Source organism: Salarias fasciatus, chromosome 19 (genome assembly GCF_902148845.1).
Source record: "Salarias fasciatus chromosome 19, fSalaFa1.1, whole genome shotgun sequence".
Classification (NCBI taxonomy): Eukaryota; Metazoa; Chordata; class Actinopteri; order Blenniiformes; family Blenniidae; genus Salarias; species Salarias fasciatus.
Window position 1 is genome coordinate 11637805 of NC_043763.1, and position 25899 is coordinate 11663703.

Consider the following 25899-nt stretch of genomic DNA (forward strand, 5'->3'; position numbering starts at 1 on the left):
CAAACACTGACGATGAAAATCAGAACGTCAGCAGGCAAATTTAAACATAGTGTAGGTCAGAAGAAGGTAAATCACAATAGATTTTTTATTAACCTTTGGTTTTCTATGAATCAGAATCAGAATCAGAATCAGAATCAGTTTATTGTCATTGCACAAAGTGCAACGAAATTTCAAGCAGCATCCGTGTATATATAATTTAAAAGAACAACCAACAATAGTGCAAATTTAAAAGGAAAACATAAATAGAAAAAAAATCATATATAGAAAAGAACTTGCAGAGAACTTGAAAAGAACAGATTATTCATCTAACTGTACTGATTAAACTCCTTAGAAACATTTATACATGTATTTATCAACCAAGATCAAATCAAAACTCAACATCTTTTTTTTTTGTTAATCAATTTAATTTCACACTCCTGTGCATTACTTGCATTATTTTCTTTGTGTTATAACCGTTTATTTTTCAAATGGGCTGCACCGCATAATCTTAAAGTGTATGATAGTCAATCGTGTGCTGATAAAAAAATTAAGATAATTATGCTATAAATAATAATTTTATCACTTTTGCATGTATAAATGTGCCCCACTCTGTTGTTTTTCTGTTTTCCAAAGAAGAAGCTGTTAAAGCTCCAAAGGTGGCTGCCACACCAGACCTCGTAAAGAAAGGTAACACAATATGCTTGTCTTCCCCTTCCTTTCCCGATTGAGCTTCTTAAATGCTTCATTGCGAAATACCTCGTCAGTCTCTATTCAGTCTTTTCAGATGACAATGCCAAATTCAGGTTTGGTGCTGTACATATATTTCTTTAGCTGACAATGACTTTTAACACTCAATAAAGTAAAGTGAAAATGACATTATTTATAGAAACATACACATCGGATCTTTTTCTGTTTTGAAATGCAAGTTGAAAGGCATTGTTGCTGATGCTGGCCATACAATAAAAGCAAGCCTTGCCTCAAGAGCTTTTTGTTTTTGTCCTGATTTTCCACCAGCGGCTGCTGACAAGGAGCCTAAGAAGGAACTAAAGCAAAAAATAGAAGCTAAACCTGTAAAACCAGGTCAGACAAAGCTTTCCTGCAGATTCAATCTGTTTTATCATCATCATATTTTAAGATGTTAATACAGTGAAGGAAAAGGGGAAAATGTAGACTGGGTTGCAATGACAATTTAGTAAGATGGATGTGTCATTAAATTATTTTTATTTCTCTCATCTTTTAGCAGAAGTTAAAGTATCTGCACCAAAGGCCAAGCCTGTTCAAAAAGGTAGGACAATTGAACTGTTATAAAAGTATTAAACTTATGTGCCTGTAATTTTATAGCTTATGTGAACAAAAACTTTGTTAAACTTCCACAATACTAATAATTATTGTCATTTTTAGATGCAGCCGTTTCTAAACCAAAGGCTAAGGAAGCTCCTCCAAAGAAGGGTAAGTTGGCTTCATATCTGTAATACCCTCACTATGTTTCTTTCTATATTTTTCATTGTGTACGATCGTGCATTCTAAAAGGTTTCTTTCCTTCAAACGTCAAAATATAATGAAGTCGAACACATACAAGATCAACAGTCAAAATTAAATGTGTATTTTACACTTCTGGAGTGCTTGTCAAAATCAAACATCAAAATTCTCCAAGAGGAAATGAAAGATTTTGCAGTTTGTCAGATCACTGGTGACAAATTGACTTTGTTAGTTACATACAGTTTGATTTCAGTGGCATTGGAGTGGAGAACATGGACGTTCTGACAATGTTTATGTTTGATGAACGTTTTGTTGTTTTTTGCGAAAATTTACTGCAAACAATTTGAATTTCTTCTGAGAAAAATCAGAAATTTGCTTACTCCAGTCTAAATAAAAAAAAAAGACTGTTGCCACTTTAGCTGCAAAGTATCTGCATATTTTCACAAAGACACCTGCATAATATGGATTTCTGGAATCAGCATTTGGATAATATGAGGTAGAAAAGTAGTTCACAGTAGCAGAACTCCTGAATTCAAACTTTTAAAAAAGTAATTACTGTGTTATTTTATCTGTCCTGTGTCGTGACAGCACTGACGAAAGAAAAAGCCAAAGCAGCTCCTCCAACCAAAGGTAACTTCCGTACGGTTTCCCAGTTGATGACAGCTTTATCACTAAAACACTGAATGATTAAATAATAAACATTCAACACACAGAGGCGGCAAAAGAAAAGGCCAAACCAGTCAGTTTGGAGAAAGGTAATCATGTTTTCTCTCTCCAGATAAATTGAAATGATGAAAATAAGTGTGAATGCAGCTTAATCTTAACACAAAATGTTTGTTCATAGAAGAAGGAGCGGCCAAAAATGCCTCTCTGGCGAGACAGAGGGTCAAAATAGTCCTCACAAAGAAAGGTAGCGCAGTTCATTTGTTTACAGACCATATAGAGCTGGAATAAATATCCAAACGGCTCCATTTAACTATGTTTTTATTGTTCTAGTGGTGAAGCTGCCAAAGGAGAAAGCCAAAGCCAAAGCAGCCGCCACAAAGACAGGTAAAAAAATAATATTTTACGTTTGATTTAATGGTCAAAGAAGGAGTTGTTTAGGTTTTCAAACTTGACCTCATGTCTTCTGTTGTTTAGCTCCTGAGGTTTCAAAGCAGAAGCTCAAACCAGCTGCTAAAGAGCGAGGTAAAACAGAAGGCTAATTGAACTGTAATCATTTTAATTTCTCTTATTTGCTGTGATGCTGACCCATAAAATGTCCCTGTGTAGACGCTCCTCCACGAAAGGCAAAGCCAGCTCCGGTAGTAAAAGGTGAGAGGTCACATCTTTCAGACACGTATAATTTCCACAGCGTATTAACTTTTATATTCAATTATATCGTTACAGAGTCGGACGCACCACATAAAAACATTTCCCTTTCCAAGAAGAAGGTGAGAGTGGTGCCTCTGAAAAAAGGTAAATTCAGATTTTTGCACGTTCACTACTAAATTACGCTTATCACTTCAAGTACAACCTGCTCAATCTCCAGTAATGAAAGCTTTATTTTATGTTTTGTCAAGCTGAAACTGTAGATATGTTTTCATTTTTTCATTAATAGTGTCTCTCACTGCGAGGGAAAAAGTCAAACCGACACCAACAACTAAAGGTAAAACCAGGACAGTCTTATTTTTGTGAATCTGTCAGTTATGTTAGTTTACCGAGAAGAGCGACCTTATCACTAACGTTGACCTGAATCAGCACTTAATTTGACATTTATCTGTGTTTCTATTCTCTAGCTGAAGATGTCAAGGAGAAAAAGGTTGAGTCAGCGACTCCCGAAAAAGGTTTGTATCATTTGTTTCTCACAAAAGGCAAAAACAAAACACCCTCTGATGAGACAGGTACTGGAAAGAAATATGAATATCTGAGAAAGGTTTACAGTTTAATCAGTTATTTCTACATTTATCAAAGAGGTTTCAAGCAAGTGCAGTTGTGATATTGTGGTTCTAGATGAAAGAAATTGTACATTTTCAAGATGTTGTCTTTTTTTGTTTAAAGAAATTATGATCTCAAATTATTGAGAACAATGTGGAAAGGTTTAAGATATTTCAGTTTTCAGTGCAATAGATATAAGACTAAATTTATGGAATAACATGACGAGATGAGCTTGTACAGTGCATATTATATGTGTGCATGTATGTGTGTGTGTGTAATGTGTGTATCATGTTGATGATTTACACAGAAGCCAAAGTTTCAAAGCAGAAATTGAAACCAGCTAAGCCAAAGAAAGGTAGGAAATATTATTTTCTACATCTCTCTTTTACTGTGAGGCTGACACAAAGTGTCTTTCAGTAAATATTTAGATCATGATTCACAACAGGCTGTGTCAGCAGTGTGTCGTAGATCATTTCATGAGGAATGGCACGTGGATTTTAAGATAAAGCTTGATTCATATATTTAATAAGAGGAGAAAAAACACATTAAACTTTAATAATGTCAAGACATCAAAAATATCATGTGATAGTTTTTTTCATAATGTAAAAGTGAATGAGTCGTTCAATCTGTATGTCTCTCTCTCTCTCTCTCTCTCTCTCTCTCTCTCTCTCTCTCTCTCTCTCTCACTGTCTCTCTCTCTCTCTCTGTCTCCCCCTCATGGAAAAGCTGCTCCAGTAAAAGAGAAACCGGCGCCAGCAGTCAAAGGTGAAAATACATAAAAAATCTTTACACACTGAAGCATGTATGTGAACACACCATTAATATTTTAACCTATTAAATTCATTCCAGTGTCGGAAGTGCCGCATAAAAATGTCTCCCTCACTAAGGAGAAGCCAAAGGCGGTGCCACTGAAGAAAGGTATTTCATATTACTCAAATGAAAGAGATAAAACAGACATTTATCTCTTGTAAAACCTTTCTGAGTGTTTTATGTTTTCTCCCTCAGTGCCGGTCACTCCAAAAGAAAAAGTCAAACCGGCAGTCACACAAAAAGGTATTTACAGCAAATCGTCCAAACAGTGCAGAAAAAACGGCTCTCCTCATGTCAGTGTGTCACGCTGGGCAACAGAGGGTCACAGGTTTGAGCCCCTCATTGGTCACAAGGCTGCACAGCTCCCCCCCCGATGCCCCGTCTCCCACACATGCTGTGTCTCCAAACCCTCCACAACAATGACCCACTGTGTGCACCCAGCTAATGCAATCAAAAATGTGCACGGATGGATGAAGTCCAATTTCCCACATGTAGTAAAAGCAAGGCAGCCATCAATGGTGAAAACTGAAAGTGAACCAATTTATTCAGAAAAAAATAACCTTAATCTTTTTCAGGGCACTCATTAAAATATGTGTGAATTTGAAGATTTTTTATCCTAAAGTGTTGTAAAATATCTCCATACTCCAAACATTTCTAGTTAGCATAGAAAGGCAGAATTAAATCCAGTTGTATAAGAAAATCTCTTAAGAAGTAGTAAAAAAAAAAAAAATATATATATATATATTTAAATTATTAATAAAATCATATATTTCACCTTTGTACTCTAAAATTCTCTCATTATGCTTTTGCTAATGAAGAGGTTAATATAAAAAGATGCACGAGTTCCTAAATACATGAACTTGCTGGATAAATGTTTTAGGATTTTTTTTTTGTAGTATTACCTTTTTACAAGGCTCTCACTGAATTCCATGTGAATAGAATATTTTAATCCTGCAGTGTTAAAATATATATATTTCTAGATTTTAAGACATTAAAATCAGTGTGAATGAACACCTACTTACATACTGTGTGATCACTGTGAATTCACAATAAGCATTGTGGAAAGAATAAAAATATTCACTATCTCTATCAAAGCATCAGTTCAATGAGTTTTGCTGTGACTGTTTGTTTCAGGAGCTGAAGCTGTCAAGGAGAAGAAAGCTGAACCAGCGTCTCCCAAAAAAGGTTTGTTTCTCTTTAATTTACCTGAAAATTGGTTTCTTATTCAGGTCTAAGTATTGCGCCAAAATCAGGGTTGAGTATCCTGGTCCTGGAAGGTTGAACAGTCCTGCATGATATCAGTGTTCCTCTGCTCCAACACACCTGAATTTAATGAATGGATGAATCTGCATAAAGCCTGATAACGAGCCAGCCATTACTTTCAGGCGTGTGGCCCTCCAGGTCCAGGACTGCCTGACCCGGGAATAAACAGTGTTGTAATTTTCAAAATAAAAAAAAAAAAATGCTGAAATGATTTCCAAAGCCTAAAAAGAAACAAGTGTTTGTGTATTTTCAATAAAACACTTTTTTTTTTTTTTCATTTTTACAGTAAGTTGAAGTGATTTATGTTGAGTTCTCAGATGCATGCAGTTCACTGAGTGAATGTTTCTAGGACTCTATGAAAAAAAACATAAAAAAAAAAAAAGTTGAACATGTTCTTTCTCTTTCCTGAGAAGACTAAAAACCCTTAAACACAAAATCAACAACGCTTTCTTAATCCATGCATCAGATCACTAAATAATGACCGTGTCAATAAGCTGAAGGGTTTTGGTTTTCTCGCTGAGTGTGATGCTCTTGACTTTGTGCATTTTTCTTTTGACTGTTTCAGAAGCTGAAGCTGTCAAGGAGAAGAAGGTTGAACCAGTGACTCCTAAAAAAGGTTTGTTTTTCTTCAATTCTGTATGTACTAAATAATAACGGAGTCAATAAGCTGAAGGGTTTTGGTTTGCTCGCTGACTGTGATGATTATGACTTTGTGCAGCAGCTGAAGTTTCAAAGAAGAAGCTCAAAGCAGCTCCAACCAAGAAAGGTAAACCTGTGCTTTTATTTACTTTCCTCTTTTCAATTTGTCTCATTTTCTTTGATGCTGAACTTCTCATTTTTTTTCATAGTGGCTGCTCCGGGGAAGGCAAAAGCAGCACCAACATTCAAAGGTAATAAGCTTTTATATTCACGTTTCTGTAGATTTATCTCAAATCAAACCTTTGTTTCAAAAATGTATTGAAATTTGATTTATATTCACGTTATCCAGAATCAGAAGCACCACACAAAAATGTCTCCTTAGCGAAGGAGAAAGTGAAGGTGGTGCCATTAAAGAAAGGTAATGTATCTGCACAATAACTTTTTACAATAATTAACTTATTAACTAACTGATTTATTAATTAACTTAATAAATTCACTATTAGCTATAAATTAGTTAACCTTTAACCAACATATACTCCAACTCAAACTGTGGCTGTGTTTTATATTTTCTGTCTTAGTGAGCGTGACTCCAAAAGAAAAGGTCAAACCAGCACCAACAAAAAAAGGTAATTCCAAAGCTCTCTCCTGCTTCAGCACTCCTCGATCTGGTGCTGATGTCTTCATCATGCTTGTAAAGAAGTCCAGTAAGGAGCCCTCATTGCAATCAGGTGTGTTCCAACTGGGAGAGACTTAAAACATGCAGGACACTGGGCCTCGAGGACCAGAGTCAAGAAGCCTTGTTATAGAGGAACCAATGCTCTCATTATTGATACAGTGAGAAGAGATGGAAACAACACAATTAATACTCACTGTGTCTTCACCGTGACCTCAGTATGACCTCAACATGACTTCAACATGACCTCAATATATGACCTAGCTTGATGGTACCGTGAAGCTTGTGTTCCAAATGTAAGACATGATCGTGAAACTTATATAAGATCGCACCTAAGTCCTGTATATTCTCTTTATGACGTGTGGTGGAACAACTTGTTATTCCTCTGCTCTAGTTTTTGAACATTGTACACATCGTAAACTGTTTAACGTTACTGATAAGCTGCAAGATTTATAGATTTTATAGAGCCCTGCTGCTGTAATTTCACCTGCACCCTGTGATTTTATTGTGCGTGGTTTTCAGAGCAGACTGAAGTCCAGCCTGGACTCAGTAGCTCCACTTTTAACCAAAACAATCAACAGACAACCTAAACCCTGGTGGAGAAAAAATGATAAATTCAGTAAACTGAAGGAGTGCTGAAATTAGGTGGAGGAAATCTAACCTGACTGTGGACTATGAAATTCCAAGAAACAGCTCGAAATTTACAATAATGCAGTAAAACAGGCACAAACTTCTCATTTCTCTCAGTGGATCTCGGAAGCTCGAATCCGGTGCTGAAGCCCCTTCGGAATAACAGCAATCTAGATCCCGACGTTTTTAAGTACAGTTTTAGAAAGACTGGCGGTCTTGGCCTACAGCTTAAGCATCTCCCGGTGTGTACGGCCCCATTCAGTGCAGTGCCATGACTGTCTGTTGCAAACAGTGAGAATGGGAGTGTGTGTGTGTGTGTACGTGCATATGTGCAGTTGTGGTGTGTATTTTACTGTGTTGTGTGTTTTATTGTACTGTATATTGGTGGAGGGAGGGGCAGGCTTCCTTTTTTATACTGTTTTATAATTTTTAACGCTGTAAAGCACTTTGTGTTGTCTTTATTACTTTGAGAAGTGCTTAAGAAATAAACTTTGATTGATTGGTTGATTGATAAAGCTGTAAAATGTTACCTACCCAAAGCAAGAATTCCTGAAGAACTGAAATAAACTGAAGTTAACGTTCAACTTAACCTTTAAATTAATGTAATAACTAACTTTTTTTGTTATTTCTTCAGAAGCTGTCAAAGAGCAGGTTGAGCCACTGACTCACAAACCAGGTTTGTTTCTTTTCACTTTCAATAATTTCTTGTTTCTGGAGTGCAAAGGTTATTTGAGGTATTTGTGTTGATCAGACTTAACATCAGCATTTATTATTCTAGCGGCTGTTACCAAAGCAAAACCCTCAGCAGCTAAAAAGAAGAAAGGTATCCAGCAGTGTTGTGTCTGTAGTGGCTTTTATTCTGATATCCTACAAACTTCACTGTTGGGATATTGATCCTGTCATGATCAAGTCATGACAGATCTGCTGTCTGTTCATTTGACTGACATGTAGAATATAACGCTTCACTGCAGCATGAGGACTCAGCTGAGAACACGAGTCACTTCATCCATTCAGCATCATCTTTGCTAAATGGCTGAATATGTTAGTGGCCAATACATCTCAATCAAATGATTAACAAAACACCTATCATATCATTGTTTTTCTGTTCCTCTTCAGATTCTGAAGACAAACCATCAAGTCTTCCCAAAAAAGGTAAAATACATGGAGTCAATATAGTTACTCTCCATTCAAGTTAAATCTCGGCAAAATGACACCTAAAATAAATGTATTCTGTTTTATTCACAGAGCCAGTTGTTAAAAAGGAGAAACCAAAATTAACTCATGAAAAGAAAGGTAAATATGAAAATGATGCATGACTGAAACTGTGAAAGAAAAACTCTTTGTAAAGGTATTTTTATTAGATTATATATTCGTCGTGCAGGCAACAGAATGGGTTTTTCTCATATCAACATTTTACAAGGCATTCATTGCAATCCTAGGAAACCTAATAAATGTGAATCCTCCAGTGTGAAAAACAAACATATTTCAAAACTTTCAAAATCAATGTGAAAAAAATGTGATCATTGTGAATTCACAATAAGCACATTGGAAAGAAGCAAAGTTACCAAAAATAGTAACTGGCTCTATCAAAGCATCAGTTCACTGACTTTTTTTGTGACTGTTTCAGAAGCTGAAGCTGTCAAGGAGAAGAAGGCTGAACCAGTGTCTCCTAAAAAAGGTTTGTTTCTCTGCAATTTTCCAGAAAAACTACATTTCATGCTAAATATACTTAATGCACTAAATAATAACAGTGTCCATAAAGCTGATGGGTTTTGGTTTGATCGCTGAATGTGATGCTCATGATTTTGTGCAGCAGCTGAAGTTTCAAAGAAGAAGCTCAAAGCAGCTCCAACCAAGAAAGGTAAACCTCTGCTCATATTTACTTTCTTCTTTTCAGTCTGTTTCATTTTCTTTGATGCTGAACGTCTCATTGTTTCTCATAGTGGCTGCTCCGGTGAAGGCAAAAGCAGCACCAACAGTCAAAGGTAAGAAACTTTTATATTCATGTGTCAGCAGTATTATCTATAAAGAAGCCTTTGTTTCAAAACTGGACTGAAATTTGATTTATATTCACATTGTCCAGAATCAGAAGCACCACACAAAAATGTCTCCTTAGGGAAGGAGAAAGTGAAGGTGGTGCCATTAAAGAAAGGTACTGTTTACATTAAATTTGAAATAAAACCTCCACAACATCCTTTTACAATCTAATATATCCTCCAACTCAAACTGTGGCTGTTTTATATTTTCTGTCTTAGTGAGTGTGACTCCAAAAGAAAAAGTCAAACCAGCACCAACAAAAAAAGGTAATTACAAAGATGAAAACTGGTTTATTGAATAATGTATTTCAGACCAGGGCTTCTCAACCCAGGTCCTCACTGTGACCCCACCATGACCTATCGCCACGGTACCGAACAGATATGTGTAAAGGCAAGGCGTCGCAGCCATCTTGCTGCAGGCAGCTGGTTCATTGTTCATCCACTTTAACAACTGTAACTTCATTAGTTTTCTACAGATTGTCAAACGGTTTGGTTTGTTATAAACTTCAGAGATGTAGTTATGACTCTGAGTGTTTATTAATAATTATAGCCAAAGAGCTCTATTCACGAACACAAGTATTTATGTTGTTGTTTTTTTCTTCAGAAGCTGTCAAAGAGCAGGTTGAGCCACTGACTCACAAGCCAGGTTTGTTTCTTTTCATTTTCAATAATTTCTTGTTTCTGGAGTGCAAAACTTTATTTGAGGTATTTTTATTGGTCAGACTTAACATCAGCATTTATTATTCTAGCGGCTGTTACCAAAGCAAAACCCTCAGCAGCTAAAAAGAAGAAAGGTATCCAGCAGTGTTGTGTCTGTAGTGGCTTTTATTCTGATATCCTACAAACTTCACTGTTGGGATATTGATCCTGTCATGATCAAGTCATGACAGATCTGCTGTCTGTTCATTTGACTGACATGTAGAATATAACGCTTCACTGCAGCATGAGGACTCAGCTGAGAACACGAGTCACTTCATCCATTCAGCATCATCTTTGCTTAATGGATGAATATCTTCATGGCCATCACATCTCAATCAAATGATTAAAAAACATCAGTCACATCATTTTTTCTGTCCCTATTCAGATTCTGAAGACAAACTATCAAGTCTCAAAAAAGGTAAAACACATGGACTGATAATAATATTTACTCTCAATTAAAGCTAGATCCCAGCAAAAAAAAACAACAAAAAAACAAAAAACGGAATCAATAGGAGTTAAATATTAAGAATAATGGGAAACTCTACATAAATAGCACAATTTTCAATAGTTAGCATCATAACATTTGTCATTAGGAGTTTAAAACTAAAATATTTACAAATGCACTGGTTCCTAAATATGTTCACTCACGAGATAAATGTTTTACAGTTTTTTCTTATTTCACAAGGTTCTCAGTGCAATCCTTGGAAAATGAAGATCTTAGTCCTGCAGTCTGAAAAACAATATAGGAATATATTTCTAGGCTTTATCACTTTCGAATTAGAGAAAACAAACATCTACTTGTGTACCGTGTGATCATTGACAAATTGCAATAAGCACTTTGGAAAGAAATAAAGTTATTAAAAACATTAATCGACTCTGTCAAAGCATCAGTTCAGTTTTTTTGTGACTGTTTCAGAAGCTGAAGCTGTCAAGGAGAAGAAGGTTGAACCAGTGTCTCCAAAAAAAGGTTTGTTTGTCTTCAGTTCTGTATGCTCTAAATAATAAGTGTCAATAAGCTGAAGGGTTTTGGTTTTCTCGCTGACTGTGATGTTTATGACTTTGTGCAGCAGCTGAAGTTTCAAAGAAGCTTAAAGCAGCTCCAACCAAGAAAGGTAAACCTGTAATTTTGTTTAATTTCCTCTTTTTAATTTGTCTCAATTTCTTTGATTCTGAACTTTTTCTCTTTCTCATAGCGGCTGCTCCGGTGAAGGCAAAAGCAGCACCAACAGTCAAAGGTAAGGAGCTTTTATTTTCAGGTTTGTCTAGTATTTTCTAAAAATAAACCTTTGCATAACTTCAAGATGGTAATAAAATTTGATTCACATTCACATTATCCAGAATAAGAAACACCACACAAAATGCCCTCATAACGAGCCCTCATTGCAATCAGGTGTGTTGAAACTGGGAGAGACATGAAGCATGCAGGACACTGGGCCTCGAGGACCAGAGCGAAGAAACCCTGTTCTAGAGGAACTAATGCTCTCATTATTGATAGAAACGAGAAGAGATCTAACCAGCACTATCAATGCTCACTGTGTCTTCACCTTGACCTCAGTATGACCTCACCATGACCTATCTTGATGACAGTGAGAAGGTTCTGTTCCAAATGTGTGACGTGATGGTGAATCTTATCTTACATCACATTGAGGATGTCCAGTGTGTTCTCTTTATGACAAGTGTTGGAACAACTTGTGCTTTCTCTGCTCCCTGGTAGTTTTTGAGCACTGTTCATGTCATAAACAGTCTAAGTTGCTGGATAAAGCTTTAAAATGTTTGCTGCCCAAAGCAAGAACTCCTGAAGAATTTCAAAACTGAAGTAAACTCGAGTTGGCTTTCAACCTAATCTTTAAATTGAGGAGTAACTGACTTTTGGTGTTTATTTCTTCACCAGCTGTCAAAGAGCAGGTTGAGCCACTGACTCACAAACCAGGTTTGTTTCCTATCACTTTCAATAATTTATTGTTTCTTGGAGTGCAAACGTTTATTTGAGGTATTTGTATTGATCAGATCAGATCAAAATTTACAATAATGCAGTAAAACAGGCACAACCTTCTCATTTCTCTCAGTGGGTCTCGGAACCTTCGGCTCCTCTTCTCCACCTTCGATATTTTAACAGGCACCGATTTTAATAAAACTTTTAAGGCGCCGCCAGACGCTCTCTGTGAGAACTTTGCAGAACACTTCAGAACTCAAATCGTGGACATCAGGTCCAGAAGAAGTATTTGTGTGTGTGTGTGTGTGTGTGTGTGTGTGTGTGTGTGTGTGTGTGTGTGTGTGTGTGTGTGTGTGTGTGTGTGTGTGTACGTGCATATGTGCAGTTGTGGTGAAGGTGTGTATTTTACTGTGTTGTGTGTTTTGTTGTACTGTATATTGGTGGAGGGAGGGGCGGGTTTCCTTTTTTATACTGTTTTATAATTTAAATGCTGTAAAGCACTTTGTGTTGTCTTGATTACTTTGAGAAGTGCTTCAGAAATAAACTTTGATTGATTGGTTGATTGATAAAGCTTTCAAATGTTTCCTACCCAAAGCAAGAACTCCAGAAGAACTGAAATAAACTTAAGTTAACTTTCAATTTAACCTTTAAATTGAGGAATAACTGAATTTTTTTGTTTATTTCTTCAGAAGCTGTCAAAGAGCAGGTTGAGCCAGTGACTCACAAGCCAGGTTTGTTTCTTTTCACTTTCAATAAATTCTTGTTTCTGGAGTGCAAAAGTTTATTTGATGTATCTGTATTGATCAGACTTAACATCAGCATTTATTATTCTAGCGGCTGTTACCAAAGCAAAACCCTCAGCAGCTAAAAAGAAGAAAGGTATCCAGCAGTGTTGTGCCTGTAGTGGCTTTTATTCTGATATCCTACAAACTTCACTGTTGGGATATTGATCCTGTCATGATCAAGTCATGACAGATCTGCTGTCTGTTCATTTGACTGACATGTAGAATATAACGCTTCACTGCAGCATGAGGACTCAGCTGAGAACACGAGTCACTTCATCCATTCAGCATCATCTTTGCTTAATGGATGAATATCTTCATGGCCATCACATCTCAATGAAATGATTAAAAAAACATCAGTCACATCATTTTTTTTCTCTTTCTCTTTAGATTCTGAAGAAAAACCATCAAGTCTCCTCAAAAAAGGTAAAACTCATGGAGTGATTATATTTACTCTCAGTTAAAGTTAGATCCCAGCAAAAACAACATCTGGAATCAATCGGAGCAAAATATTAAGAATAATGGGAAATATTACATAAATAGCACCTTCCTCAACGGTTAGCATCATAATATTAGTCATTAGGAGTTGAGAGGGAAATATTCGAAAATGCATTTGTTCCCAAATATGTTCACTCAAACGCTTTAGGTTTCTTTCTGATTTTACAATGCTGTCAGTAAAATCCTGACAAAATGAATATCTTAATCCTGCCGTCTGACAAAACAATTGAGGCTTTAACACTTTAAAATTAGTGCAAATAAACACCTACTTAAGTACAGTGTGATCATTGGCAAATCAAAATAAGGACTTTGGAAAGAAACAATGGGTAACACTTTACTTGAAGCACCCAGTATAACACATTATAAGTAGTTACAAACACTCACACATGATCACAATGCTTTATAACTCACTATACAGCATAGGGTTAGGGTTAGGGTTAGGTCCTGGCATTGTGATCATCTATGAATGTTTATAACTATAGCTACATATGTTATCATGGCATTATAATGCTTTATGAATGTACTTATACTGTGTTACACAGGGGGGCTTCAAATAAAGTGTTACCAATGTTCCTAAAAATATTCACTGGCTCTGTCAATGCTTCAGTTCACTGACTTTTGTTGTGTTTATTTCAGAAGCTGAAGCTGTCAAGGAGAAGAAGGCTGAACCAGCGTCTCCTAAAAAAGGTTTGTTTCTCTGCAATTTACCATTAAGAGAAAGTTCATACTAAAAATTCTGTATGTGCGAAATATTAATGGTGTCAATAAGCTGAAGGGTTTTGGTTTGATCGCTGAACGTGATGATTATGACTTTGTGCAGCAGCTGAAGTTTCAAAGAAGAAGCTCAAAGCAGCTCCAACCAAGAAAGGTAAACCTGTGCTTTTTTTAGTTTCCTCTTTTCAATTTGTCTCATGTTCTTTGATGCTGAACTTCTCATTTTGCTCATAGTGGCTGCTCCGGTGAAGGCAAAAGCAGCACCAACATTCAAAGGTTAGAAGCTTTTATATTTCATGTTTCAGTAGTATGATCTAAAAATAAAAATTTGTTTCAAAAATGTATGAAAATCTGATTTTATTTTTTTTCACGTTATCCAGAATCAGAAGCACCACACAAAAATATCTCCTTAACAAAGGAGAAAGTGAAGGTGGTGCCATTAAAGAAAGGTACTGTGTACAGTTTATGTTTGATATGTAAAATAAAACCTGCAGCACAACAACCTTTTACAATCTAATAGATCCTCCAACTCAAACTGTGTCTTATATTTTTTGACTTAGTGAGCGTGACGCCAAAGGAAAAGGCCAAAGCAGCACCAACAAAAAAAGGTAATTACAAAGGTTAAAACTGGTTTATTAAATACTGTCGGCTTCTCAGCCCTGGTCCTCGAGGCCCAGTGTCCTGCGTGTTCCAGCTCTCTCCTGCTTCAGCACTCCTCAGTCTGGTGGTGATGTCTTCATCATGCTTGTAAAGAAGTCCAGTAAGGAGCCCTCATTGCAATCAGGTGTGTTCCAACTGGGAGAGACTTAAAACATGCAGGACACTGGGCCTCGAGGACCAGAGTCAAGAAGCCCTGTTATAGAGGAACCAATGCTCTCATTATTGATACAATGAGAAGAGATGGAAACACTACAAATACTCACTGTGTTTTTATCATGACCTGTCTTGATGGTGAAGACAAGCTTCTGTTCCAAATGTGTGACACAATGGTAAAACTTATCTAACATTACATTGAGGAAGTCCTGTGTGTTTTCCTCTCTCTACTCTGCTCTCTGGTAGTTTTTGAACATTGTTCATATCATAAACAATCTAAGATAACAGATAAAGCTTTAAAATATTTTCTACCCAAACTAAGAATACCTGAAAATTTTTAAAATTGATGTAAACTCAAGTTCACTTTCAAATTAACCTTTAAATTGAGGAAAACTGACTTTTGTTGTTGTTTATTTCTTCAGAAGCTGTCAAAGAGCAGGTTGAGCCAGTGACTCCCAAACCAGGTTTGCTTTCTATCACTTTTAATAATGTGTTGTTTCTGGAGTGCAAAAGTTTATTTGAGGTATCTGTATTGATCAGACTTAACATCAGCATTTATTATTTTAGCGGCTGTTACCAAAGCAAAACCCTCGGCAGCTAAAAAGAAGAAAGGTATCCAGCAGTGTTGTGTCTGTAGTGGCTTTTATTCTGATATCCTACAAACTTCACTGTTGGGATATTGATCCTGTCATGATCAAGTCATGACAGATCTGCTGTCTGTTCATTTGACTGACATGTAGAATATAACGCTTCACTGCAGCATGAGGACTCAGCTGAGAACACGAGTCACTTCATCCATTCAGCATCATCTTTGCAATATCATCACATCTCAATCAAATGACTAAAAAAACATCATTCGCATAATTTTCTCTGTTTCTCTTCAGACTCTGAAGACAAACCATCAAGCCTCCTCAAAAAAGGTAAAACACATGGAGTTATTATGTTTACTCTCAATTAAAGTTAGATCCCAGCAAAGCAACACCTGGAACCAATAGGAGCAAAATACTGACAATTATTGGAAACACTACATAAATAGCACCTTTCTCAATAGTTAGCATCATAATATTTGTCATTTGGAGTTAAACACTTTTCTTATTTCACAAGGCTCTCAGTGTAATCCTTGGAAAATGAAGATCTTGGTCCTGCAGTCTGATAAAAAATATATAAACATATTTCTAGGCTTTATCACTTTCAAATAAGAGCAAACAAACATCTACTTGTGTACTGCCTGATCATTGACAAATCGCAATAAGCACTTTGGAAACAAAGTTACTAAAAACATTAATCGACTCTGTCAAAGCATCAGTTCAGTTTTTTTTTTTGTGACTGTTTCAGAAGCTGAAGCTGTCAAGGAGAAGAAGGTTGAAACTGTGTCTCCTAAAAAAGGTTGGTTTCTCTTCAATTCTGTTTGTAATAAATATTATTGGTGTCAATAAGCTGAAGGGTTTTGGTTTGCTCACTGAATGTGATGATTATGATTTTGTGCAGCAGCTGAAGTTTCAAAGAAGAAGCTCAAAGCAGCTCCAACTAAGAAAGGTAAACCTGCACTTTCATTTACTTTCCTTTTTTCAATTTGTCTCATTTTCTTTGATGCTGAACTTCTCATTTTTTTCATAGTGGCTGCTCCGGTGAAGGCAAAAGCAGCACCAACAGTCAAAGGTAAGGAGCTTTAATGTTCATGTTTCAGCAGTATTATCTCAAATCAAACCTTTGTTTCAAAAATTTATTAAAATTTGATTTATATTCACGTTATCCAGAATCAGAAGCACCACACAAAAATGTCTCCTTGGCAAAGGAGAAAGTGAAGGTGGTGCCATTAAAGAAAGGTACTGTATACGGTTTATGTTTGATATGTGAAATATAAGTTGCACAACAGTCTTTTACAACTTAATATATCCTCCAACTCAAACTGTGGCTGTTTTTTATTGTCTGACCTAGTGAGCGTGACTCCAAAAGAAAAAGTCAAAGCAGCACCAACAAAAAAAGGTAACTACAAAGGTCAAAACTGGTTTATTAAATACTGTCGGCTTCTCAGCCCTGGTCCTCGAGGCCCAGTGTCCTGCATGTTCCAGCTCTCTCCTGCTTCAGCACTCCTCAATCTGGTGCTGATGTCTTCATCATTCTTGTAAAGAAGTCCAGTAAGGAGCCCTCATTGCAATCAGGTGTGTTCCAACTGGGAGAGACTTAAAACATGCAGGACACTGGGCCTCGAGGACCAGAGTCAAGAAGCCCTGTTATAGAGGAACCAATGCTCTCATTATTGATACAGTGAGAAGAGATGGAAACAACACAAATACTCACTGTGTCTTCACCACAACGTCAGTATGACCTATCATGATGGGATAAAGTCAAGCTTCTGTTCCAAATATACGACATGATGGTGAATCTTATGATCACACTGAGGAAGTCGTGTGCGTTTTCTTTATGACGACTTGAACATGAACTCCTGATGACTGATAAAGCTGTACAGTGATTCAAACCCAAAGCAAAAACTCCTAAAGAATTTTAAAATTGCAGTAAACTCAAGTTAACTTTCAAATTAACCTTTAAATTGAGGAATAACTGAGGAATGATTGTTGTTAATTTTTTTCAGAAGCTGTCAAAGTGCGAAGTGCAAAAACATTAATTGGCTCTATCAAAGCATCAGTTCACCGACTTTTGATATGACTGTTTCAGCAGCTGAAGCTGTCAAGGAGAAGAAGGTTGAACCAGTGTCTCCTAAAGAAGGTTTGTTTTTGTATGCCTTAAATAATAACAGTGTCAATAAGCTGAAGGGTTTTGGTTTGATCGCTGATTGTGATGATTATGACTTTGTGCAGCAGCTGAAGTTTCAAAGAAGAAGCTCAAAGCAGCTCCAACCAAGAAAGGTAAACCTGTGCTTTTATTTACTTTCTTCTTTTTAATTTGTCTCATTTTCTTTGATGCTGAACGGCTCATTGTTTTTCATAGTTGCTGCTCCGGTGAAGGCAAAAGCAGCACCAACAGTCAAAGGTCAGACACTGTTATATTCATGTTTCAGTAGTGTTATCTAAAAATAAGAATTTGTTTCAAAAATGTATTAAAATTTCATTTATATTCACGTTACCCAGAATCAGAAGCACCACACAAAAATGTCTCCTTGGCAAAGGAGAAAGTGAAGGTGGTGCCATTAAAGAAAGGTACTGTGTACCCGATATGTTTGATATGTGAAATAAAACCTCCACAGCAACCTTTTACAATCTAATATATCCTCCAACTCAAATTGTCGCTGTTTTTTATATTTTCTGTTTTAGTGAGTGTGACTCCAAAAGAAAAAGTCAAACCAGCAAAAACAAAAAAAGGTAATTACAAATATTAAAAGTGGTTTATTAAATGCTGTATTTTTGAGGAACTACTACTCTCATTATTGACACAATTAGATACAACAGAACTCCTTAAGAATTTTAAAACTGAATTAAACTCAAATTAACTTTCAACTTAACTTTTAAATTCATGTAATATCTAACTTTTTTTGTTTTTTTTCTTCAGAAGCTGTCAAAGAGCAGGTTGAGCCAGTGACTCACAAGCCAGGTTTGTTTCTTTTCACTTTCAATAATTTCTTGTTTCTGGAGTGCAAAAGGTTATTTGAGATATTTGTATTGTTCAGAGTTAACATCAGCATTTATTATTCTAGCGGCTGTTACCAAAGCAAAACCCTCAGCAGCTAAAAAGAAGAAAGGTATCCAGCAGTGTTGTGTCTGTAGTGGCTTTTATTCTGATATCCTACAAACTTCACTGTTGGGATATTGATCCTGTCATGATCAAGTCATGACAGATCTGCTGTCTGTTCATTTGACTGACATGTAGAATATAACGCTTCACTGCAGCATGAGGACTCAGCTGAGAACATGAGTCACTTCATCCATTCAGCATCATCTTTGCTTAATGGCTGAATATCTTCATGGCCATCACATCTCAATCAAATGATTAAAAAAACATCAGTCACATCATTTTTTTTCTCTTTCTCTTTAGATTCTGAAGAAAAACCATCAAGTCTCCTCAAAAAAGGTAAAACTCATGGACTCTTTATATTTACTCTCAAATAAAGTTAGATCCCAGCAAAGCAACGTCTGGAATCAATATATTCTGTTTAATTCACAGAGCCAGCTGTTAAAAAGGAGAAACCAAAATCAACTCATGAAAAGAAAGGTAGATATTTTAAAAATGAAAAAGTGAAACTTAAAAAAAAAAACATCTTTATGAAGGTACATTTATTTGATTATATATTTCGGTCTTGTAGGCGACACAATGACTGATGACTTTTTCAAGGATTTCTTCAGTAGAACATTTTGTTAGGTGAAGCCACAGTTATATTATGTTATGTCTTAAAGTGGACGTAAAGATTAATCAATCTGGATTAAATCTGCAAAACTTAACATATGTGCTTTAACAAAAGTGAAATATCTACTCTGAATCGTAATAATAATCCTCTGCCTAGTTTATTTTTTAAAGTGATATTATATGCTGCACATCTTCCCTATTTTTGAAGAGCTAAGCAGTTTGTCGTAACTGCATCCTGAAATCAGTTTGTTCTGTTTTCATTCACAGATTTAGACATTAAGAAGGAGAAACTCAAACCAGCTCATGGAAAGAAGGGTAGGTATTAATTGATTCATGTGAACATGTGTTTCACTGCAAATTAAGACACATCATTATTATATTTCAGTTTATGAAATGACATGTCACAATATATGTACTGTATATACACACACACACACACACACACACACACAAATACTTCTTGAAAAACTTTGAAAACTTCATTTCTTATTCAATTCAGCACCTTCTAAGGTGGAGGCTGAAACAAAGAAGGAAAAAGCCAAACCTCGACTGAAGAAGAAAGGTAGTTTGATCAAACAGAAAACGATCTGTTTGTCTCGTGCCGGCGAGTTTTCTGATGCTATCTGAAGAGTCTGCCCTTCTATTCACTTAGAGCTCAGAGCACCACAGGAGAAAGTTAAACCAGCTGTTAAGAAAGGTACAAAAACAACCTTGATTTCTCACGTTGTCATGATTTGTGACAGATGTTTTAAAATGGTCCTTTCTGACGATCAGAGGTTTTCAAAGTGTGGTCAGGTGAGCCCCCACTCAGAGAACCTGAACTGTTGTTTTTCACATTATAAAATTGTATCAAAAACTGTTATTAGGCTCCAGAAGACGACTGCTCTCCCCACTGATCCACAGCCGCCATAATAAAGTAGTTTTATTTCAGCTTGGATGCAGGTAATATAAATCATAACACATCACATTTTTAATTCATCCCTTTTTTCTTAATATTGCCAATTCATTGTATTTTGTTATGTTCTTTTCAATTTGTTGTAACTTAATTTGACATTTTTAAAATTCATTTGTTCACCATTATTTTACTGCTTCCCTCTCTAACCATCTTGTGTTCACAAATGTAGGTCATCAGCAATTAATCGTTGTGACCGTCACTTCTTGTTTTTACTATGATTTTCCTTAAATATCATAAAGGAAAGAAAAAAAATCCAGTGAAGATTCCTGCTTGGAGCAGCCTGTCCCACGCTTTGAAAACAACTGAGTTAGATCAATAGTTTGTGTTTAGAAAGTGTAAGATGATCAGAGAGCACTTGCCTTTTGTCTCTGACGCTCCAGCTGGATTGAGAAAAAAGATCAAACCGGTCCGTGTGAAGAAAGGTACATGAGTGGCGTTTCTGTAAAAGCAGAAATTCAGAGTGGATTTATGACTGGTTGCAAAATGTAGATTGCTGTATTTTGTAAAAGATCAAATTGAATCAGAGAGGGAGGAATCCCGAAAGCTGCTGAAATCAGTCAACAGTGAATTGTCATCAGAAACATTCACCTGTTGAAGTTGTGGGGAAAACTGCCATTTTCCCACAGTGGGCCTGAGAAATAACTTTAGATACGCACATTGTGTGCATTTTTCTATGGCTGATGTTCAAAATACAGCATGTACTGATTGCCTTCTGTATAATAAATTCACCTTTAACCCTGAAAACATGCATAATTTGCAGTAGTGTGACAAATGCTAGAGTATAGCAAAACAAACATAGAGAGAAGACTTTGCTCTCAGCCAGAAACAAGTGGTTTAAAACTAACAACTGGAAGCAGTTTCCACTGAAGACTTCAATGTGCGCTGATACAGCAGCACCGCATTCATTTCAAATCTGAACAACAAACACCTATTGGCTTCTGGCTGTTTTCAAAAAAAAAAAAAAAAACAAATCACTTCAAAATGTGATCAGAGCTTCATAGTTGCCTCGCGTTCCGCTTCAAGCTGTGAGACTTTTTCTCACGTGGTAAAGCTGAAACAATGCTGAGTCAGCATTGTTGGACAGCTGGCGTCATCTACATTAAAGTTATTCATGCAAAGTTTTCACAATTGACCCTTTGTTTCTTTGGCAGACCTGGAGACCCATAAAGAAAAGGACAAACCAGCTGCAGCAAAGAAAGGTATGATATTATTTACAGAGACAATGAGCCATTACCAAATCACCATTGATGAAACCAACTGTTCTTGCAAAAATCTACCGCTGTTTGTTCAATTATTGACCTGTTACTTCAGCATTTTATGACTATTCCTATATATTTATTTATCTTTTGAAATGTCATGATGTGGTATTATTAAAAATATTTAAAAAAAATTAAAGATCTTTTATATTAAATAAGCAATATTATTCCCTGATGGTGCAGCTATTTTCAGAAAAACAAAAAGAATCGACACATAAATTAAGCTTTGGTATTGTAATTCATGAAAGCCAACTGGTAATCTGATTACTAGGGTGGCCCAGAAAGGTCAACGCCACAAAAAAAGTTACAATGCAGCAACTAAAAGTCATAGCACAACAAGAAAAAGTCACATCACACCAAAAAAGTCTCAACACAAGAACAAAAAGTTAAAACACAGCAACAAAAAGCCACAACACAACAAGAAAAAGTCACAGCACACTGCAAAAAAAAGTCACAATGCAACGACACAACAAATACCTACAACGAAACATGGTCAACAGAGGGGTATCTCACCCCCTTACCCTCTATATCAGTGTAAGTGGCTAAAATCTGGTGATTAAACATGTAGAAAGGTCCACCATTGTGAAGTGCTAACTTTGTTCTCACAGTACTTTGTGCTTAACATAATTAATGTAACTGAACTTAATTTAAAGTGAGGGAATATCTCAGCAGTCCTTTAAACTACTATTTCTAAATAGTTTTTTTTCTTTCTAATCTCTTTGTAACAGTGGCATTTATTAATTAAATTCAATTTACTTACGAATCATTAGTGTCATTAGTGTCTCCAGTGTCGTAAGAACAGGCTTTGGTTCCGGACGGGGGGGACAATATTTCCTGACGGAACCGAATCATTTACAGCATGGCACATACATAGCGTTTTGACTATTTCAGCATGATAACCTTTTATTGTTGACTTTTGAAAACACATTAATCACAATCGTTGAACACCATGGTTTAACTAATTTCATTAATATCCCCCTCAATCAAAGTGGTCCGTCAGAAAATATTGTCCCTCGGAAACAAAACCTTTTCTCCACTTCCGCTGTGGCTTTTTGTTATGTTGTGACTTTCTCTAAATGAAAGTAGTTATTCCTTTTACAAGACCTCATGCAGATATTTTTGTCATTCCCATGACGTTATTAAGATAAAGTTATGAAAGATATAAAGGATATATTCCTGTTGGTTAATTTTAATTTTGTTGTTGGTGATGGTGTTATTTTTACTCAATTAAAAAAATCGATTTAGATGATCTATTTGGTCATTTCAACTTCAAAATACTAACATGAAAATATCTGAATCCTCTTAAACACAACGATTCCACATTAATGTTTTTGTACATTAGACTGAAGAAAATATCAACTATTAGAATAATTTTTTTGGAATACATTGTGTAATATTATTATTATTTGTTTTATTTGCGACACACCAGCTGAGAAGAAGGTTGTCAAACAAGAGGATGCTAAAGGTAAATCTGCCACGAGCTTTATTATGAGCGCTGTCTATTTTGAAGAGTAAAGAAATATAATAGTTTTTCTCTGATTTCTCCTTTTGGTTTTTAGAAGAAAGACGAGTTCTCAAAGAGATACAGGAGCCTGCAAAGAAAGGTAGTCTGCTCAATTAATGATTTAATTTCAGTATTTTCAATGCGTCAGTTCAGTTTAATTCATCATCATTCTTGTAAACACAAATTGTGTTGCAGAAAAACCTGTTGAGAAGAAAGTTGCCAAAGAGGAGAAAGCCAAAGGTACTGAGTGTTGTCACTGGAATCTGAGAAAATTCAAAATAATCTGTATTGTGTGATGGATAACAGTGTGGTCCTTTTAAACAGCGGAGCCGGCCGTATCAGACAGCTTCGTCATGGAAGGTGATTATTTGACTTTTTAATGACTGTAGTGTTGTGGCAGGATGCACACTGTGTGACTTCCGTTTCCCGCCCACTCTGCAGACGAGATGCCCTACTTCCAGTGTTTCTTTGTGGACGAAGAGGAGGCCCAGTTCCCCTTTTATGCCTTCTCGCCGCTGCAGATTTGACTCCTCGGGTCTGAATCCAGTGGGATATTTTAAACTCAGTCACTGATTACGACGCGGTCGCATCACCACGAGACCCCGCACTGCTCAAACCGCTCAGGTTCGAGCGGGAAACTCTGCACCACAGAGGATGATGGGTAGTTCTACGTGATGGGCCCAAGTGTTTTTTTTTTCCAGTATTGGTTGAGCTCTCATGCCAAATGCATGCAGCCAGTGTCATTCCTTTATTATTTTTTTAAAAATTTGTATTAGTCATTTTGTTGTTTTTTTTAGAGGTGGAACAATCTCATGTTTTAACTTCTGTGGATCATTCATTTCCAACCTTCAACGCCACATTTAAAGGAATTTTGTTTACTGTATTATATAAAAGTCCATGGTACAGCTCAGTGGTGCAGTTCTTTTTAAAAGAAGCAACAAAGTGTGAAAAATGTGCAGCTATGCTGTCAGCCGGGTACAATAATGGCCACATTCATACAAGGGGGATTCAGGAGAATTAAGTCACCTGAATCTCTATTTACTTGAAAAAAGTGTGGACTGGAATCTGTGTCATAACTTCTTTTTTTTCTTCTTCTTATAATGTGATCATTGCAGTAACATTGTTTTCACATTTTTTCTTTCCCTCAAACAAAAGCAAATATATTGTTTTAGCATCTTTTATTGTTCTCCTGTTATTTTGTCAGTATTAAAAGGAATGACCATGCACTGTATCAGAGAGCTCCCATACATACTGATGAAAACTACCTGAAATGTTGAAAGTCTTATTAAATCGTACCATCTGCACGTCTGCACCAGCTCTTCTTTTTAATTGATGGTGCTGACACTGTTCTCTCAGAAGGAGTTCAGTTTTTAATGTTTCTACCGTCGAGTGTCACGTTCACTCTGTAATTCCTTGATCGACCAAAAACACACTGACTTCAGTGACCTGTTTATCAAGGCGCACCAAGTAGAAACTTGACATATTTATTTCCATCTGCATTTATGATGTCAGTGCCCAGCTTGTTATTACATCTCATTTTAGCTGTGCTAAAAAGCATCCTGATATAAACAGGTGTAATTTTTTTTTGTGTTTTATGAAACCTTGAGATGCACAATAAGAACTCTGAGAGGGATTTCGAACACACAGCTTGTGTATGTTGGTCTTACACTAAACGCCAAGTCAGAGTATTCGCGGCCTCCGAGACATGAAAGACAAACATAACACCTGTGTCACTCAGACTGAGTCTGATGTGTAAAAACATTTTTGCATGTTTGCTTGTAACGACACATGGCACGTGTTTCTGCAGATGTAATTTCTCAGCCGGCTACATATGGCTCTTTACATTTTGCTCCATATGCCGCGTCGAAGGCCGTTATTAGAGCTAATCCTGAGTCTATTTACAATGCAAATCCAATTTATGTTTTTAATTCAAATAACAGGGACGCAGGGTTATTTTTAGTGTGGGAAGGATGCAGCTCTCAGGGAGCTCAGTGTATGAACAGCTGGAGTTTGATGGAGATGTTCCTGTTTATGAATATTTATGATGACAAAGGTAAAATATTAATTTTATTGTGATTTGTATCTAAACATTCACTTTCAGGTGAATATGTGCAATATTTAGTTGTTTTCTTGTTTGTTTTTTTGTCATCTCAGTGGTCATAGCGACTGACCCATACTCGATGAATATCCTGTGCATGGCGTGTGTGAGTTTGTAGGACCTTTTTGTCCTAACTGGTGATTTAATAATGACGCAAACACTTGAATACACATCTGACATGTGTCTCAAAATGGTGTTGTCACCATCTGTTCCCAAACGATCTTTATTGAAATAATCTGAATGTAAATATTGAAAGAAATGAGGGGGGGCGGCAGGGGAGATACACAGTGGAAAACTGCACTTTAACAGCGGTCAAATCACGTAATGTAACATTTGTCAGTGACTCCCTATGCTTGTGAATAGTTGCAATTTGGCATTAAATCCTAGAAATGCGCGTGTTTGTCTTTTCTTCCAATGCTCCTGCCACAACATTTACAGCACAAATTGGACTGCAGCTTTTCTTCAGAGACAGAACAAGCTAAGAACGAACACACGCGCACACACGCACGCACGTCACACACACACTCACACGTGCGTGTGTGTGTGTGCAGATGATCTTGTCTTCATACAGTATTTCCCTAATGAGACCCGAGAGGGGTTACTACAGGTCAGCTTACACCTCTGACACAGATCCCTCACAAAGAGGAAACTCCTGCTGCTCTCCCGGGATGATGGCCGAGAACAGAAGACGCTACATAAACTATTTTCTCTTATTGTTTTATTGTATTATCTCTTATTATAAGAGACACGATAAGCTTACCTCTGCTACTGTGACAGAAACTCCCCTTAATTTGTCTTTATTGGCCAAGTTGAACAAGTTTGGTGATTTGTGCATTTCTCCGTAGTTAATTTTAAATAAACATTTGTACATTGAAAGCAGTTTGTGCATCTGCCTAATTCAAAAAATAAAACAACTGAAAGT

The 25899-nt window shown here is 36.5% G+C and overlaps 1 protein-coding gene across 17 annotated transcripts in view; it reads left to right on the top strand.

Annotated features, from left to right (window-relative positions):
- The window catches only part of LOC115406293 (titin-like), a 39968-nt gene extending 14440 nt beyond the window's left edge, over positions 1-25528 (top strand). For 3 of the 17 annotated variants that reach the window (XM_030116220.1, XM_030116229.1, XM_030116235.1), the window contains 74 exons: positions 613-666; positions 994-1059; positions 1220-1264; positions 1381-1428; positions 2047-2088; positions 2172-2213; positions 2303-2368; positions 2455-2508; positions 2599-2646; positions 2731-2772; positions 2848-2916; positions 3059-3106; positions 3237-3284; positions 3683-3730; positions 4102-4140; positions 4225-4293; positions 4381-4428; positions 5320-5370; positions 6014-6064; positions 6167-6214; positions 6297-6338; positions 6437-6505; positions 6666-6713; positions 8025-8066; positions 8169-8213; positions 8507-8542; positions 8636-8683; positions 9018-9068; positions 9204-9251; positions 9334-9375; positions 9474-9542; positions 9646-9693; positions 10031-10072; positions 10176-10220; positions 10511-10543; positions 11042-11092; positions 11193-11237; positions 11319-11360; positions 12017-12055; positions 12748-12789; positions 12893-12937; positions 13231-13266; positions 13975-14025; positions 14159-14206; positions 14287-14328; positions 14433-14501; positions 14613-14660; positions 15288-15329; positions 15433-15477; positions 15750-15785; positions 16201-16251; positions 16354-16401; positions 16483-16524; positions 16623-16691; positions 16804-16851; positions 17542-17592; positions 17685-17732; positions 17815-17856; positions 17955-18023; positions 18138-18185; positions 18373-18414; positions 18518-18562; positions 18856-18891; positions 18985-19032; positions 19432-19479; positions 19664-19726; positions 19817-19861; positions 20500-20541; positions 21271-21318; positions 22805-22840; positions 22935-22979; positions 23075-23119; positions 23204-23239; positions 23321-25528. In XM_030116220.1, coding sequence (XP_029972080.1) covers positions 613-666; positions 994-1059; positions 1220-1264; positions 1381-1428; positions 2047-2088; positions 2172-2213; positions 2303-2368; positions 2455-2508; positions 2599-2646; positions 2731-2772; positions 2848-2916; positions 3059-3106; positions 3237-3284; positions 3683-3730; positions 4102-4140; positions 4225-4293; positions 4381-4428; positions 5320-5370; positions 6014-6064; positions 6167-6214; positions 6297-6338; positions 6437-6505; positions 6666-6713; positions 8025-8066; positions 8169-8213; positions 8507-8542; positions 8636-8683; positions 9018-9068; positions 9204-9251; positions 9334-9375; positions 9474-9542; positions 9646-9693; positions 10031-10072; positions 10176-10220; positions 10511-10543; positions 11042-11092; positions 11193-11237; positions 11319-11360; positions 12017-12055; positions 12748-12789; positions 12893-12937; positions 13231-13266; positions 13975-14025; positions 14159-14206; positions 14287-14328; positions 14433-14501; positions 14613-14660; positions 15288-15329; positions 15433-15477; positions 15750-15785; positions 16201-16251; positions 16354-16401; positions 16483-16524; positions 16623-16691; positions 16804-16851; positions 17542-17592; positions 17685-17732; positions 17815-17856; positions 17955-18023; positions 18138-18185; positions 18373-18414; positions 18518-18562; positions 18856-18891; positions 18985-19032; positions 19432-19479; positions 19664-19726; positions 19817-19861; positions 20500-20541; positions 21271-21318; positions 22805-22840; positions 22935-22979; positions 23075-23119; positions 23204-23239; positions 23321-23406 — 3596 coding nt within the window. In that variant the 3' untranslated portion in view covers positions 23407-25528. The remainder of the gene's footprint in view (positions 1-612; positions 667-993; positions 1060-1219; positions 1265-1380; positions 1429-2046; positions 2089-2171; positions 2214-2302; positions 2369-2454; positions 2509-2598; positions 2647-2730; positions 2773-2847; positions 2917-3058; positions 3107-3236; positions 3285-3682; positions 3731-4101; positions 4141-4224; positions 4294-4380; positions 4429-5319; positions 5371-6013; positions 6065-6166; positions 6215-6296; positions 6339-6436; positions 6506-6665; positions 6714-8024; positions 8067-8168; positions 8214-8506; positions 8543-8635; positions 8684-9017; positions 9069-9203; positions 9252-9333; positions 9376-9473; positions 9543-9645; positions 9694-10030; positions 10073-10175; positions 10221-10510; positions 10544-11041; positions 11093-11192; positions 11238-11318; positions 11361-12016; positions 12056-12747; positions 12790-12892; positions 12938-13230; positions 13267-13974; positions 14026-14158; positions 14207-14286; positions 14329-14432; positions 14502-14612; positions 14661-15287; positions 15330-15432; positions 15478-15749; positions 15786-16200; positions 16252-16353; positions 16402-16482; positions 16525-16622; positions 16692-16803; positions 16852-17541; positions 17593-17684; positions 17733-17814; positions 17857-17954; positions 18024-18137; positions 18186-18372; positions 18415-18517; positions 18563-18855; positions 18892-18984; positions 19033-19431; positions 19480-19663; positions 19727-19816; positions 19862-20499; positions 20542-21270; positions 21319-22804; positions 22841-22934; positions 22980-23074; positions 23120-23203; positions 23240-23320) is intronic. The other 14 variants (XM_030116225.1, XM_030116226.1, XM_030116224.1 and 11 more) reach the window with 14 other exon arrangements.
- The last annotated feature ends 371 nt before the right edge of the window (positions 25529-25899 follow it).